This window comes from Ranitomeya imitator, chromosome 4, assembly GCF_032444005.1.
Source record: "Ranitomeya imitator isolate aRanImi1 chromosome 4, aRanImi1.pri, whole genome shotgun sequence".
Taxonomy (NCBI): domain Eukaryota; kingdom Metazoa; phylum Chordata; class Amphibia; order Anura; family Dendrobatidae; genus Ranitomeya; species Ranitomeya imitator.
In genome coordinates, this window is record NC_091285.1 from 1,441,205 (window position 1) to 1,462,810 (window position 21,606).

The following is a 21,606-nucleotide window of genomic DNA, read 5'->3' on the forward strand; positions in this document are numbered from 1 at the left end:
GGTGGCAGAAGGCGAAGAAAAATGGGGTCCCGAGAGGAGGCGAGACCGCCAGAGATCAGGTACACGAATCACACGGGATATATCATAGCACACCTCACACCGGATACATCGTATCACACCTCACAGCGGATACATCGTATCAAACGTCACAGCGGATACATCGTATCACACCTCACACCGGATACATCGTATCAAACGTCACAGCGGATACATCGTATCACACCTCACACCGGATACATCGTATCAAACGTCACAGCGGATACATCGCATCAAACGTCACAGCGGATACATCGCATCAAACGTCACAGCGGATACATCGCATCAAACGTCACAGCGGATACATCGTATCACACGTCACACCGGATACATCGTATCACACCTCACACCGGATACATCGCATCAAACGTCACAGCGGATACATCGCATCAAACGTCACAGCGGATACATCGTATCAAACGTCACAGCGGATACATCGCATCAAACGTCACATCGGATACATCGCATCAAACGTCACAGCGGATACATCGCATCAAACGTCACAGCGGATACATCGTATCACACCTCACACCGGATACATCGTATCACATGTCACACCGGATACATCGTATCACACCTCACACCGGATACATCGTATCACACGTCACACCGGATACATCGTATCACACCTCACAGCGGATACATCATAGCACACGTCACAGCGGATACATCGTATCACACGTCACAGCGGATACATCGTATCACACCTCACACCGGATACATCGCATCACACCTCACAGCGGATACATCGTATCACACCTCACAGCGGATACATCGTATCACACGTCACAGCGGATACATCGTATCACACCTCACACCGGATACATCGCATCACACCTCACAGCGGATACATCGTATCACACCTCACAGCGGATACATCGTATCAAACGTCACAGCGGATACATCGTATCACACCTCACACCGGATACATCGTATCACATGTCACACCGGATACATCGTATCACATGTCACACCGGATACATCATATCACACCTCACACCGGATACATCGTATCACACGTCACACCGGATACATCATATCACACGTCACACCGGATACATCATATCACACGTCACACCGGATACATCATATCACACGTCACACCGGATACATCATATCACACGTCACAGCGGATACATCGTATCACACCTCACACCGGATACATCGTATCACACGTCACACCGGATACATCATATCACACCTCACACCGGATACATCGTATCACACGTCACACCGGATACATCATATCACACGTCACACCGGATACATCATATCACACGTCACAGCGGATACATCGTATCACACCTCACACCGGATACATCGTATCACACCTCACACCGGATACATCGTATCACACGTCACACCGGATACATCGTATCACACGTCACACCGGATACATCGTATCACACCTCACAGCGGATACATCATAGCACACGTCACAGCGGATACATCGCATCAAACGTCACAGCGGATACATCGTATCACACCTCACACCGGATACATCGCATCACACGTCACAGCGGATACATCGTATCACACGTCACACCGGATACATCGTATCACACCTCACACCGGATACATCGTATCACACGTCACAGCGGATACATCGCATCAAACGTCACAGCGGATACATCGTATCACACCTCACACCGGATACATCGTATCACACCTCACACCGGATACATCATATCACACCTCACACCGGATACATCGTATCACACCTCACACCGGATACATCGTATCACACCTCACACCGGATACATCGTATCACACATCACAGCGGATACATCGTATCACACGTCACAGCGGATACATCGTATCACACGTCACAGCGGATACATCGCATCAAACGTCACAGCGGATACATCGCATCAAACGTCACAGCGGATACATTGCATCAAACGTCACAGCGGATACATCGTATCACACGTCACACCGGATACATCGTATCACACGTCACACCGGATACATCGTATCACACGTCACACCGGATACATCGTATCACACGTCACAGCGGATACATCGTATCACACGTCACACCGGATACATCGTATCACACCTCACACCGGATACATCGTATCACACCTCACACCGGATACATCGTATCACACGTCACACCGGATACATCGTATCACACCTCACACCGGATACATCGTATCACACCTCACACCGGATACATCGTATCACACCTCACACCGGATACATCGTATCACACATCACAGCGGATACATCGTATCACACGTCACAGCGGATACATCGCATCAAACGTCACAGCGGATACATCGTATCACACGTCACAGCGGATACATCGTATCACACGTCACACCGGATACATCGTATCACACCTCACACCGGATACATCGTATCACACCTCACACCGGATACATCGTATCACACGTCACACCGGATACATCGTATCACACCTCACACCGGATACATCGTATCACACCTCACACCGGATACATCGTATCACACCTCACACCGGATACATCGTATCACACATCACAGCGGATACATCGTATCACACGTCACAGCGGATACATCGCATCAAACGTCACAGCGGATACATTGCATCAAACGTCACAGCGGATACATCGTATCACACGTCACACCGGATACATCGTATCACACGTCACACCGGATACATCGTATCACACGTCACACCGGATACATCGTATCACACGTCACACCGGATACATCGCATCACACGTCACAGCGGATACATTGTATCACACGTCACACCGGATACATCGTATCACACGTCACACCGGATACATCGTATCACACGTCACACCGGATACATCGTATCACACGTCACAGCGGATACATTGTATCACACGTCACACCGGATACATCGTATCACACGTCACACCGGATACATCGTATCACACGTCACACCGGATACATCGTATCACACATCACACCGGATACATCATATCACACGTCATAGCAGATACATCGCATCACACGTCACACCGGATACATCGTATCACACGTCACACCGGATACATCATATCACACGTCACACCGGATACATCATATCACACGTCACAGCGGATACATCGCATCACACGTCACAGCAGATACATCGTATCACACGTCACACCGGATACATCATATCACACGTCACAGCAGATACATCGTATCACACCTCACACCGGATACATCGTATCACACGTCACACCGGATACATCATATCACACGTCACACCGGATACATCATATCACACGTCACACCGGATACATCGCATCACACGTCACACCGGATACATCATATCACACGTCACACCGGATACATCGTATCACACGTCACACCGGATACATCGTATCACACGTCACACCGGATACATCATATCACACGTCACACCGGATACATCATATCACACGTCACAGCGGATACATCGCATCACACGTCACAGCAGATACATCGTATCACACGTCACACCGGATACATCATATCACACGTCACAGCAGATACATCGTATCACACCTCACACCGGATACATCGTATCACACGTCACACCGGATACATCATATCACACGTCACACCGGATACATCATATCACACGTCACACCGGATACATCGCATCACACGTCACACCGGATACATCATATCACACGTCACACCGGATACATCGTATCACACGTCACACCGGATACATCGTATCACACGTCACACCGGATACATCGTATCACACGTCACACCGGATACATCGTATCACACGTCACACCGGATACATCGTATCACACGTCACACCGGATACATCGTATCACACGTCACAGCGGATACATCATATCACACGTCACACCGGATACATCGTATCACACGTCACACCGGATACATCGTATCACACCGGATACATCGTATCACATGTCACACCGGATACATCGTATCACACGTCACACCGGATACATCGTATCACACGTCACACCGGGTACATCGTATCACACCGGATACATCATATCACACGTCACACCGGATACATCATATCACACGTCACACCGGATACATCGTATCACACGTCACACCGGATACATCGTATCACACCGGATACATCATATCACACGTCACACCGGATACATCGTATCACACGTCACACCGGATACATCGTATCACACCGGATACATCGTATCACATGTCACACCGGATACATCGTATCACACGTCACACCGGATACATCGTATCACACGTCACACCGGGTACATCGTATCACACCGGATACATCATATCACACGTCACACCGGATACATCATATCACACGTCACACCGGATACATCGTATCACACGTCACACCGGATACATCGTATCACACCTCACACCGGATACATCGTATCACACGGGATACATCATATCACACGTCACATCGGATACATCGCATCACACGTCACACCGGATACATCATATCACACGTCACACCGGATACATCGCATCACACGTCACACCGGATACATCATATCACACGTCACACCGGATACATCGCATCACACGTCACACCGGATACATCGCATCACACATCACATCGGATACATCGCATCACACGTCACACCGGATACATCATATCACACGTCACACCGGATACATCGCATCACACGTCACACCAGATACATCATATCACACATCACACCGGATACATCGTATCACACGTCACACCGGATACATCGTATCACACGTCACACCGGATACATCGTATCACACGGCACACCGGATACATCATATCACACGTCACACCGGATACATCGTATCACACGTCACACCGGATACATCGTATCACACGGCACACCGGATACATCGTATCACACGTCACACCGGATACATCGTATCAAACGTCACACCGGATACATCGTATCACACGTCACACCGGATACATCGCATCACACGTCACACGGGATACATCATATCACACGTCACACCGGATACATCGTATCACACGTCACACCGGATACAGCGCATCACACGTCACACCGGATACATCGCATCACACGTCACACCGGATACATCGCATCACACATCACATCGGATACATCGCATCACACGTCACACCGGACACATCGTATCACACGTCACACCGGATACATCGTATCACACGTCACACCGGATACATCGTATCACACGGGATACATCATATCACACGTCACACCGGATACATCGCATCACACATCACATCGGATACATCGTATCACACGTCACACCAGATACATCATATCACACATCACACCGGATACATCGTATCACACGTCACACCGGATACATCGTATCACACATCACATCGGATACATCGCATCACACATCACATCGGATACATCGCATCACACGTCACACCAGATACATCATATCACACATCACACCGGATACATCGTATCACACGTCACACCGGATACATCGTATCACACGTCACACCGGATACATCGTATCACACGGCACACCGGATACATCATATCACACGTCACACCGGATACATCGTATCACACGTCACACCGGATACATCGTATCACACGGCACACCGGATACATCGTATCACACGTCACAGCGGATACATCGTATCACACGTCACACCGGATACATCGTATCACACGTCACAGCGGATACATCGTATCACACGTCACACCGGATACATCATATCACACGTCACACCGGATACATCGCATCACACGTCACAGCGGATACATCGTATCACACGTCACACCGGATACATCGTATCACACGTCACACCGGATACATCGCATCACACGTCACAGCGGATACATCGTATCACACGTCACACCGGATACATCGCATCACACGTCACACCGGATACATCATATCACACATCACACCGGATACATCGTATCACACCGGATACATCGTATCACACGTCACACCGGATACATCGTATCACACGTCACAGCGGATACATCGTATCACACGTCACACCGGATACATCGTATCACACGTCACACCGGATACATCGCATCACACGTCACAGCGGATACATCGTATCACACGTCACACCGGATACATCGTATCACACGTCACACCGGATACATCGTATCACACGTCACAGCGGATACATCGTATCACACGTCACACCGGATACATCGTATCACACGTCACACCGGATACATCGTATCACACGTCACACCGGATACATCGCATCACACGTCACAGCGGATACATCGTATCACACGTCACACCGGATACATCGTATCACACGTCACACCGGGTACATCGCATCACACGTCACACCGGATACATCGTATCACACCTCACACCGGATACATCGCATCACACGTCACAGCGGATACATCGTATCACACGTCACACCGGATACATCGTATCACACGTCACACCGGATACATCGTATCACACGTCACACCGGATACATCGCATCACACGTCACACCGGATACATCGTATCACACGTCACACCGGATACATCGTATCACACCGGATACATCGCATCACACGTCACACCGGATACATCGTATCACACGTCACACCGGATACATCGTATCACACGTCACACCGGATACATCGTATCACACGTCACAGCGGATACATCGTATCACACGTCACACCGGATACATCGTATCACACGTCACAGCGGATACATCGTATCACACGTCACACCGGATACATCGTATCACACGTCACACCGGATACATCGTATCACACGTCACACCGGATACATCGTATCACACGTCACACCGGATACATCGTATCACACGTCACAGCGGATACATCGTATCACACGTCACACCGGATACATCGCATCACACGTCACACCGGATACATCGTATCACACGTCACACCGGATACATCGTATCACACGTCACAGCGGATACATCGTATCAAACGTCACACCGGATACATCGTATCACACGTCACACCGGATACATCGCATCACACATCACATCGGATACATCGTATCACACGTCACAGCGGATACATCGTATCACACGTCACACCGGATACATCGTATCACACGTCACACCGGATACATCGTATCACACGTCACACCGGATACATCGTATCACACGTCACAGCGGATACATCGTATCACACGTCACACCGGATACATCGCATCACACGTCACAGCGGATACATCGTATCACACGTCACACCGGATACATCGCATCACACGTCACAGCGGATACATCGTATCACATGTCACACCGGATACATCGCATCACACATCACATCGGATACATCGTATCACACGTCACAGCGGATACATCGTATCACACGTCACAGCGGATACATCGCATCACACGTCACACCGGATACATCGCATCACACGTCACACCGGATACATCGTATCACACGTCACACCGGATACATCGTATCACACGTCACAGCGGATACATCGTATCAAACGTCACACCGGATACATCGCATCACACGTCACAGCGGATACATCGTATCACACGTCACACCGGATACATCGTATCACACGTCACACCGGATACATCGCATCACACGTCACACCGGATACATCGTATCACACGTCACACCGGATACATCGTATCACACGTCACAGCGGATACATCGTATCACACGTCACACCGGATACATCGTATCACACGTCACAGCGGATACATCGTATCACACGTCACATCGGATACATCGTATCACACGTCACAGCGGATACATCGTATCACACGTCACAGCGGATACATCGTATCACACGTCACACCGGATACATCGTATCACACGTCACACCGGATACATCGTATCACACGTCACACCGGATACATCGTATCACACGTCACAGCGGATACATCGTATCACACGTCACACCGGATACATCGCATCACACGTCACAGCGGATACATCGTATCACACGTCACACCGGATACATCGTATCACACGTCACACCGGATACATCGCATCACACGTCAAACCGGATACATCGTATCACACGTCACACCGGATACATCGTATCACACGTCACAGCGGATACATCGTATCACACGTCACACCGGATACATCGTATCACACGTCACACCGGATACATCGCATCACACGTCACAGCGGATACATCGCATCACACGTCACACCGGATACATCGTATCACACGTCACACCGGATACATCGTATCACACGTCACACCGGATACATCGTATCACACGTCACACCGGATACATCGCATCACACGTCACAGCGGATACATCGTATCACACGTCACACCGGATACATCGCATCACACGTCACACCGGATACATCGTATCACACGTCACACCGGATACATCGTATCACAGGTCACAGCAGATACATCGTATCACACGTCACACCGGATACATCGTATCACAGGTCACACCGGATACATCGTATCACACGTCACAGCAGATACATCATATCACACGTCACAGCGGATACATCGTATCACACGTCACACCGGATACATCGTATCACACGTCACACCGGATACATCGTATCACACGTCACACCGGATACATCGTATCACACGTCACAGCAGATACATCATATCACACGTCACAGCGGATACATCGTATCACACGTCACACCGGATACATCGTATCACACGTCACACCGGATACATCGTATCACACGTCACACCGGATACATCGTATCACACGTCACACCGGATACATCGTATCACACGTCACACCGGATACATCGTATCACAGGTCACACCGGATACATCGTATCACACCGGATACATCGTATCACACGTCACACCGGATACATCGTATCACACGTCACACCGGATACATCGTATCACACGTCACACCGGATACATCGCATCACACGTCACAGCGGATACATCGTATCACACGTCACACCGGATACATCGTATCACACGTCACACCGGATACATCGCATCACACGTCACAGCGGATACATCGTATCACACGTCACACCGGATACATCGTATCACACGTCACACCGGATACATCGTATCACACGTCACAGCGGATACATCGTATCACACGTCACACCGGATACATCGTATCACAGGTCACACCGGATACATCGTATCACACGTCACACCGGATACATCGTATCACACGTCACACCGGATACATCGTATCACACGTCACAGCGGATACATCGTATCACACGTCACACCGGATACATCGTATCACAGGTCACACCGGATACATCGTATCACACGTCACACCGGATACATCGTATCACACGTCACAGCAGATACATCGTATCACACGTCACAGCGGATACATCGTATCACACGTCACACCGGATACATCGTATCACACGTCACACCGGATACATCGTATCACACGTCACACCGGATACATCGTATCACACGTCACACCGGATACATCGTATCACACGTCACACCGGATACATCGCATCACACGTCACAGCGGATACATCGTATCACACGTCACACCGGATACATCGTATCACAGGTCACACCGGATACATCGTATCACACGTCACACCGGATACATCGTATCACAGGTCACACCGGATACATCGTATCACACGTCACACCGGATACATCGTATCACACCGGATACATCGTATCACACGTCACACCGGATACATCGCATCACACGTCACAGCGGATACATCGTATCACACGTCACACCGGATACATCGTATCACAGGTCACACCGGATACATCGTATCACACGTCACACCGGATACATCGTATCACAGGTCACACCGGATACATCGTATCACACGTCACACCGGATACATCGCATCACACGTCACAGCGGATACACCATATCACACGTCACACCGGATACATCGTATCACAGGTCACACCGGATACATCGTATCACACGTCACACCGGATACATCGTATCACAGGTCACATCGGATACATCGTATCACACGTCACACCGGATACATCGTATCACAGGTCACATCGGATACATCGTATCACACGTCACACCGGATACATCGCATCACACGTCACACCGGATACATCATATCACACGTCACACCGGATACATCGTATCACACGTCACACCGGATACATCATATCACACGTCACACCGGATACATCATATCACACGTCACACCGGATACATCGTATCACAGGTCACACCGGATACATCATATCACACGTCACAGCGGATACATCGTATCACACGGGATACATCATATCACACGTCACACCGGATACATCGTATCACACCTCACACCGGATACATCGTATCACACGTCACAGCGGATACATCATATCACACGTCACACCGGATACATCGTATCACATGTCACACCGGATACATCGTATCACACGTCACACCGGATACATCGTATCACACCGGATACATCGTATCACACGTCACACCGGATACATCGTATCACACGTCACACCGGATACATCGTATCACACGTCACACCGGATACATCGTATCACACGGGATACATCATATCACACGTCACATCGGATACATCGCATCACACGTCACACCGGATACATCGCATCACACGTCACACCGGATACATCGCATCACACGTCACATCGGATACATCGCATCACACGTCACACCGGATACATCGTATCACACGTCACACCGGATACATCGCATCACACTTCACACCGGATACATCGCATCACACATCACATCGGATACATCGTATCACACCTCACACCGGATACATCGCATCACACGTCACACCGGATACATCGCATCACACGTCACACCGGATACATCGCATCACACGTCACACCGGATACATCGCATCACACATCACACCGGATACATCGTATCACACGTCACACCGGATACATCGCATCACACGTCACACCGGATACATCGCATCACACATCACATCGGATACATCGCATCACACGTCACACCGGATACATCGTATCACACGTCACACCGGATACATCGCATCACACATCACACCGGATACATCGTATCACACGTCACACCGGATACATCGCATCACACGTCACACCGGATACATCGCATCACACATCACACCGGATACATCGTATCACACGTCACACCGGATACATCGTATCACACGTCACACCGGATACATCGCATCACACATCACACCGGATACATCGTATCACACGTCACACCGGATACATCGCATCACACGTCACACCGGATACATCGCATCACACATCACACCGGATACATCGTATCACACGTCACACCGGATACATCGCATCACACATCACATCGGATACATCGCATCACACGTCACAGCGGATACATCATATCACACGTCACACCGGATACATCGTATCACACGTCACACCGGATACATCGTATCACACGGCACACCGGATACATCGTATCACACGTCACACCGGATACATCGTATCACACGTCACACCGGATACATCGTATCACACCTCACACCGGATACATCGCATCACACATCACACCGGATACATCGTATCACACGTCACACCGGATACATCGCATCACACGTCACACCGGATACATCGCATCACACATCACACCGGATACATCGTATCACACGTCACACCGGATACATCGCATCACACATCACATCGGATACATCGCATCACACGTCACAGCGGATACATCATATCACACGTCACACCGGATACATCGTATCACACGTCACACCGGATACATCGTATCACACGGCACACCGGATACATCGTATCACACGTCACACCGGATACATCGTATCACACGTCACACCGGATACATCGCATCACACGTCACACCGGATACATCGCATCACACGTCACACCGGATACATCGTATCACACGTCACACCGGATACATCGTATCACACGGCACACCGGATACATCGCATCACACGTCACACCGGATACATCGTATCACACGTCACACCGGATACATCGTATCACACGTCACACCGGATACATCGTATCACACGGCACACCGGATACATCGTATCACACGTCACACCGGATACATCGTATCACACGTCACACCGGATACATCGTATCACACGGCACACCGGATACATCGTATCACAGGTCACACCGGATACATCGTATCACACGTCACAGCGGATACATCGTATCACACGTCACACCGGATACATCGCATCACACGTCACAGCGGATACATCGTATCACACGTCACAGCGGATACATCGCATCACACGTCACAGCGGATACATCGTATCACACGTCACACCGGATACATCGTATCAAACGTCACACCGGATACATCGCATCACACGTCACAGCGGATACATCGCATCACACGTCACACCGGATACATCGTATCACACCTCACACCGGATACATCGTATCACACCTCACACCGGATACATCGTATCAAACGTCACACCGGATACATCGTATCACACGTCACACCGGATACATCTTATCACACGTCACACCGGATACATCGTATCACACGGGATACATCATATCACACGTCACACCGGATACATCATATCACACGTCACACCGGATACATCGTATCACACGTCACACCGGATACATCGTATCACACGTCACACCGGATACATCGTATCACACGGGATACATCATATCACACGTCACACCGGATACATCATATCACACGTCACACCGGATACATCATATCACACGTCACACCGGATACATCGTATCACACGTCACACCGGATACATCGTATCACACGGGATACATCATATCACACGTCACACCGGATACATCGCATCACACGTCACACCGGATACATCGTATCACACGTCACACCAGATACATCATATCACACATCACATCGGATACATCGCATCACACGTCACACCGGATACATCGTATCACACGTCACACCGGATACATCGTATCACACGGGATACATCATATCACACGTCACACCAGATACATCATATCACACATCACACCGGATACATCGTATCACACGTCACACCGGATACATCGCATCACACATCACATCGGATACATCGCATCACACGGGATACATCATATCACACGTCACACCAGATACATCGTATCACACGGGATACATCATATCACACGTCACACCAGATACATCGTATCACACGTCACACCGGATACATCGTATCACACGGGATACATCATATCACACGTCACACCGGATACATCATATCACACGTCACACCGGATACATCATATCACACGTCACATCGGATACATCGCATCACACGTCACACCGGATACATCGTATCACACGTCACACCGGATACATCGTATCACACGTCACACCGGATACATCGTATCACACGTCACACCAGATACATCATATCACACATCACACCGGATACATCGTATCACACGTCACACCGGATACATCGTATCACACGTCACACCGGATACATCGTATCACACCGGATACATCGCATCACACGTCACACCAGATACATCATATCACACATCACACCGGATACATCGTATCACACGTCACACCGGATACATCGTATCACACGTCACACCGGATACATCGTATCACACCGGATACATCGCATCACACGTCACACCAGATACATCATATCACACATCACACCGGGTACATCGCATCACACGTCACACCGGATACATCGTATCACACGTCACACCGGATACATCGTATCACACGTCACACCGGATACATCGTATCACACCGGATACATCGTATCACACGTCACACCGGATACATCGTATCACACGTCACACCGGATACATCGTATCACACGGCACACCGGATACATCGTATCACACGTCACACCGGATACATCGTATCACACGTCACACCGGATACATCGTATCACACGGCACACCGGATACATCGTATCACACGGCACACCGGATACATCGTATCACACGTCACACCGGATACATCGTATCAAACGTCACACCGGATACATCGTATCACACGTCACACCGGATACATCATATCACACGTCACACCGGATACATCATATCACACGTCACACCGGATACATCATATCACACGTCACACCGGATACATCGTATCACACGGGATACATCATATCACACGTCACACCGGATACATCATATCACACGTCACACCGGATACATCGTATCACACGTCACACCGGATACATCGTATCACACGTCACACCGGATACATCGTATCACACGGGATACATCATATCACACGTCACACCGGATACATCGCATCACACATCACATCGGATACATCGCATCACACGTCACACCGGATACATCGCATCACACGTCACACCGGATACATCGTATCACACGTCACACCGGATACATCGTATCACACCGGATACATCGTATCACACGTCACACCGGATACATCGTATCACACCGGATACATCATATCACACATCACACCGGATACATCGTATCACACCGGATACATCGTATCACACGTCACACCGGATACATCGTATCACACGTCACACCGGATACATCGTATCACACGTCACAGCGGATACATCGTATCACACGTCACACCGGATACATCGTATCACACGTCACACCGGATACATCGTATCACACGTCACAGCGGATACATCGTATCACACGTCACACCGGATACATCGCATCACACGTCACACCGGATACATCATATCACACGTCACACCGGATACATCGTATCACAGGTCACACCGGATACATCGCATCACACATCACATCGGATACATCACATCACACGTCACAGCGGATACATCGTATCACACGTCACACCGGATACATCGTATCACACGTCACAGCGGATACATCGTATCACACGTCACACCGGATACATCATATCACACGTCACACCGGATACATCGCATCACACGTCACAGCGGATACATCGTATCACACGTCACAGCGGATACATCGTATCACACGTCACACCGGATACATCATATCACACGTCACACCGGATACATCGCATCACACATCACATCGGATACATCACATCACACGTCACAGCGGATACATCGTATCACACGTCACACCGGATACATCGTATCACACGTCACAGCGGATACATCGTATCACACGTCACACCGGATACATCATATCACACGTCACACCGGATACATCGCATCACACGTCACAGCGGATACATCGTATCACACGTCACACCGGATACATCGTATCACACGTCACACCGGATACATCGTATCACAGGTCACACCGGATACATCATATCACACGTCACACCGGATACATCGTATCACACGTCACACCGGATACATCGCATCACACGTCACAGCGGATACATCGTATCACACGTCACACCGGATACATCGTATCACACGTCACACCGGATACATCGTATCACACGTCACACCGGATACATCATATCACACGTCACACCGGATACATCGTATCACAGGTCACACCGGATACATCGTATCACACGTCACACCGGATACATCGTATCACACGTCACAGCAGATACATCATATCACACGTCACAGCGGATACATCGTATCACACGTCACACCGGATACATCGTATCACACGTCACACCGGATACATCGTATCACACGTCACACCGGATACATCGTATCACACGTCACACCGGATACATCGTATCACACGTCACACCGGATACATCGTATCACACGTCACACCGGATACATCGTATCACACGTCACACCGGATACATCGTATCACACGTCACAGCGGATACATCGTATCACACGTCACACCGGATACATCGTATCACACGTCACAGCAGATACATCATATCACACGTCACAGCGGATACATCGTATCACACGTCACACCGGATACATCGTATCACACCGGATACATCGCATCACACGTCACACCGGATACATCGTATCACACGTCACACCGGATACATCGTATCACACGTCACACCGGATACATCATATCACACGTCACACCGGATACATCGTATCACACGTCACACCGGATACATCATATCACACGTCACACCGGATACATCGTATCACAGGTCACACCGGATACATCGTATCACACGTCACACCGGATACATCGTATCACACCGGATACATCGTATCACACGTCACACCGGATACATCGTATCACACGTCACACCGGATACATCATATCACACGTCACACCGGATACATCGTATCACACGTCACACCGGATACATCGTATCACACGTCACACCGGATACATCATATCACACGTCACACCGGATACATCGCATCACAGGTCACACCGGATACATTGTATCACAGGTCACACCGGATACATCGTATCACACGTCACACCGGATACATCGCATCACACATCACATCGGATACATCGCATCACACGTCACACCGGATACATCGCATCACACGTCACAGCAGATACATCGTATCACACATCACATCGGATACATCGTATCACACGTCACACCGGATACATCGCATCACACATCACATCGGATACATCGCATCACACGTCACACCGGATACATCGCATCACACATCACATCGGATACATCGCATCACACGTCACACCGGATACATCGCATCACACGTCACAGCAGATACATCGTATCACACGTCACAGCGGATACATCGTATCACACGTCACACCGGATACATCGTATCACACGTCGCACCGGATACATCGTATCACACGTCACACCGGATACATCATATCACACGTCACACCGGATACATCGTATCACACGTCACACCGGATACATCATATCACACGTCACACCGGGTACATCGTATCACACCGGATACATCGTATCACACATCACACCGGATACATCATATCACACGTCACACCGGATACATCGCATCACACGTCACACCGGATACATCATATCACACATCACACCGGATACATCGTATCACACGTCACACCGGATACATCGTATCACACCGGGTACATCGCATCACACGTCACACCGGATACATCATATCACACGTCACACCGGATACATCGTATCACACCGGATACATCGCATCACACGTCACACCGGATACATCATATCACACGTCACACCGGATACATCGTATCACACGTCACACCGGATACATCGTATCACACGTCACACCGGATACATCGTATCACACCGGATACATCGCATCACACGTCACACCGGATACATCGTATCACACCGGATACATCGCATCAAACGTCACACCGGATACATCATATCACACGTCACACCGGATACTTCGTATCACACGTCACACCGGATACATCGTATCACACGTCACACCGGATACATCGTATCACACCGGATACATCGCATCACACGTCACACCGGATACATCATATCACACGTCACACCGGATACATCGTATCACACGTCACACCGGATACATCGTATCACACCGGATACATCGTATCACACGTCACACCGGATACATCATATCACACGTCACACCGGATACATCGCATCACACGTCACAGCGGATACATCATATCACACGTCACACCGGATACATCATATCACACGTCACAGCGGATACATCATATCACACCGGATACATCGTATCACACGTCACAGCGGATACATCATATCACACCGGATACATCGTATCACACGTCACACCGGATACATCATATCACACGTCACACCGGATACATCGCATCACACGTCACAGCGGATACATCATATCACACCGGATACATCATATCACACGTCACACCGGATACATCGCATCACACGTCACACCGGATACATCGTATCACACGTCACACCGGATACATCGCATCACACGTCACAGCGGATACATCATATCACACGTCACACCGGATACATCGTATCACACGTCACACCGGGTACATCGTATCACACCGGATACATCATATCACACGTCACAGCGGATACATCGCATCACACGTCACAGCGGATACATCATATCACACCGGATACATCATATCACACGTCACACCGGATACATCGCATCACACGTCACACCGGATACATCGCATCACACCGGATGAGAATGCTTGGTCTGGGGGAAAATGTGAGTAAATGGGTTAGTAACTGGCTTAGTGATAGAAAGCAGAGGGTGGTTATAAATGGTATAGTCTCTAACTGGGTCGCTGTGACCAGTGGGGTACCGCAGGGGTCAGTATTGGGACCTGTTCTCTTCAACATATTCATTAATGATCTGGTAGAAGGTTTACACAGTAAAATATCGATATTTGCAGATGATACAAAACTATGTAAAGCAGTTAATACAAGAGAAGATAGTATTCTGCTACAGATGGATCTGGATAAGTTGGAAACTTGGGCTGAAAGGTGGCAGATGAGGTTTAACAATGATAAATGTAAGGTTATACACATGGGAAGAGGGAATCAATATCACCATTACACACTGAACGGGAAACCACTGGGTAAATCTGACAGTGAGAAGGACTTGGGGATCCTAGTTAATGATAAACTTACCTGGAGCAGCCAGTGCCAGGCAGCAGCTGCCAAGGCAAACAGGATCATGGGGTGCATTAAAAGAGGTCTGGATACACATGATGAGAGCATTATACTGCCTCTGTACAAATCCCTAGTTAGACCGCACATGGAGTACTGTGTCCAGTTTTGGGCACCGGTGCTCAGGAAGGATATAATGGAACTAGAGAGAGTACAAAGGAGGGCAACAAAATTAATAAAGGGGATGGGAGAACTACAATACCCAGATAGATTAGCGAAATTAGGATAATTTAGTCTAGAAAAAAGAAAGGGGCGATCTAATAACCATGTATAAGTATATAAGGGGACAATACAAATATCTCGCTGAGGATCTGTTTATACCAAGGAAGGTGACGGGCACAAGGGGGCATTCTTTGCGTCTGGAGGAGAGAAGGTTTTTCCACCAACATAGAAGAGGATTCTTTACTGTTAGGGCAGTGAGAATCTGGAATTGCTGGCCTGAGGAGGTGGTGATGGCGAACTCAGTCGAGGGGTTCAAGAGAGGCCTGGATGTCTTCCTGGAGCAGAACAATATTGTATCATACAATTATTAGGTTCTGTAGAAGGACGTAGATCTGGGGATTTATTATGATGGAATATAGGCTGAACTGGATGGACAAATGTCTTTTTTCGGCCTTACTAACTATGTTACTATGTTACTATGTTACACCGGATACATCGCATCACACGTCACACCGGGTACATCGTATCACACGTCACACCGGATACATCGTATCACACGTCACACCGGGTACATCGTATCACACGTCACACCGGGTACATCGTATCACACGTCACACCGGATACATCGTATCACACGTCACACCGGGTACATCGTATCACACGTCACACCGGGTACATCGTATCACACCGGATACATCGTATCACACGTCACACCGGATACATCGTATCACACGTCACACCGGATACATCGTATCACACCGGATACATCGCATCACACGTCACACCGGATACATCGTATCACACGTCACAGCGGATACATCGTATCACACGTCACACCGGGTACATCGTATCACACCGGATACATCGTATCACACGTCACACCGGATACATCGTATCACACGTCACACCGGATACATCGTATCACACGTCACACCGGATACATCGTATCACACCGGATACATCGTATCACACCTCACACCGGATACATCGTATCACACCTCACACCGGATACATCGTATCACACGTCACAGCGGATACATCGTATCACACGTCACACCGGATACATCGTATCACACCTCACACCGGATACATCGTATCACACGTCACAGCGGATACATCGTATCACACCTCACACCGGATACATCGTATCACACCTCACACCGGATACATCGTATCACACGTCACAGCGGATACATCGTATCACACGTCACACCGGATACATCGTATCACACCTCACACCGGATACATCGTATCACACGTCACAGCGGATACATCATATCACACGTCACACCGGATACATCGTATCACACCTCACACCGGATACATCGTATCACACGTCACAGCGGATACATCGTATCACACGTCACAGCGGATACATCGTATCACACCTCACACCGGATACATCGTATCACACGTCACAGCGGATACATCGTATCACACGTCACACCGGATACATCGTATCACACGTCACACCGGATACATCATATCACACCGGATACATCGTATCACACGTCACTTTATGTCATTTTGGCCTTTTCTTATGTTCGCTGTGATTCAGGTAGGAAGTAGAATGGTCGGAATGGTGGCACCAAATGCCGCTCCACCCGGCTCCACTACATACCGCCTCACTAAATGCTGCCCCACCACATAATAATAATCTTTAGTTTTATATAGCGCTAACATATTCCGCAGCGCTTTACACACATTATCATCGCTGTCCCCGATGGGGCTCACAATCTAAATTCAGTCTTTGGAATGTGGGAGGAAACCGGAGAACCCGGAGGAAACCCACGCAAACACGGAGAGAAGGATGTTGTCCTTAGTGGGGCTTGAACCCAGGACTCCAGCGCTGCAAGGCTGCTGTGCTATCCACTGCGCCACCGTGCTGCCCGCCATCGCATGCTGCCCCACTAAATGCTGCCCCACTACATGCTGCTTCACCACATACTGCCCCACTGCATGCTGCCCTACCGCATGCTGCCCCACTACATGCCACTCCATCACATGCTGCTCCACCACATGCTGCTGCACCGTATGCCGTCCACTACATGCTGCTCCACCACATGGCGCTCCACTACTTGCCATTCCAGTATATGCCGCTTCACCACATGCTGCTCCACTACATGCCGCTGCACCATATGCCGCTCCACCACATGCCGCTCCACAACATGCCGCTGCACCACATGCCGCTCCACCATATGCTGCTGCACCACATGTTGCTGCACAACATGCTGCTCCACTACTTGCCACTATAGCACATGCCGCTCCACCACATGCTGCTCCACCACATGCCGCTGCACCACGTGCCGCTCCACCACATGGCGCTCCACTACTTTCCACTCCAGTACATGCCGCTGCACCACATGCCGCTCCACCACATGCTGCTGCACCACATGCTGCTCCACCACATGCCGCTTCACCACATGCCGCTGCACCATATGCTGCTCCACCACATGCCGCTTCACCACATGCCGCTCCACCACATGCTGCTCCACCACATGCCGCTCCACCACATGAAGCTCCACCACATGCTGCCCCATTACATGTCACCCCACTACATACTGCTCCACCACATGCTGCTCCACCACATGAAGCTCCACCACATGCTGCCCCATTACACGTCACCCCACTACATACTGCTCCACCACATGCTGCTCCATTAAATGCTGCCCTACTACATGCCGCCTCAGTACATCCCGCTACACCACATGCTGCTCCATCACATCCCGCTACACCACATGAAGCTCCACCACATGCTGCCCCATTACACGTCACCCCACTACATACTGCTCCACCACATGCTGCTCCATTAAATGCTGCCCTACTACATGCCGCCTCAGTACATCCCGCTACACCACATGCTGCTCCATCACATCCCGCTACACCACATGCTGTTCCACCACATGCCGCTTCACTATTTGGCACTCTAGTACATGCTGCTCCGCCAAATGCCGCACCTCTACATGCTGCTCCACCACATGCTGCTCCACCACATGCCGCTCCACCACATGGCATCTTCTGTTGTGAATTCTGCTTTTGGGTTCCCTCCAGTGGTTGTAGGTGGGAATGCAGTTGTCTCTGAGTCACAGTCCTGGCCAGGTGTATCTGCTGATTGCAGTTCTGACTGGGGAAATTTAGGT

General features: G+C 49.6%; 2 protein-coding genes across 3 annotated transcripts in view; one reads left to right on the forward strand and one right to left on the reverse strand.

Moving 5' to 3' along the window:
- The window catches only part of LMO3 (LIM domain only 3), a 109,039-nt gene that overhangs the window by 54,418 nt on the left and 33,015 nt on the right, over window positions 1-21,606 (reverse strand). The gene's annotated exons all lie outside the window — the stretch shown is intronic.
- Window positions 22-20,983, forward strand: LOC138674911 (keratin-associated protein 4-2-like). Its single transcript, XM_069762735.1, has 3 exons — window positions 22-59; window positions 20,306-20,498; window positions 20,651-20,983. Exons 1-3 carry the CDS (start codon window positions 22-24, stop codon window positions 20,981-20,983), a joined length of 564 nt encoding a protein of 187 aa, XP_069618836.1.

What these genes read in the sequence shown, in the direction of transcription:
- LOC138674911 (XM_069762735.1), top strand. Translation starts at nt 22, where the DNA reads ATGGGGTCCCGAGAGGAGGCGAGACCGCCAGAGATCAG. An exon ending in GCGAGACCGCCAGAGATCAG is followed by an intron (nt 60 to 20,305) that starts GTACACGAATCA and finishes GCTTGAACCCAG; the next exon opens with GACTCCAGCGCTGCAAGGCT. An exon ending in CCACCACATGCTGCTGCACC is followed by an intron (nt 20,499 to 20,650) that starts GTATGCCGTCCA and finishes CGCTGCACCACA; the next exon opens with TGCCGCTCCACCATATGCTG.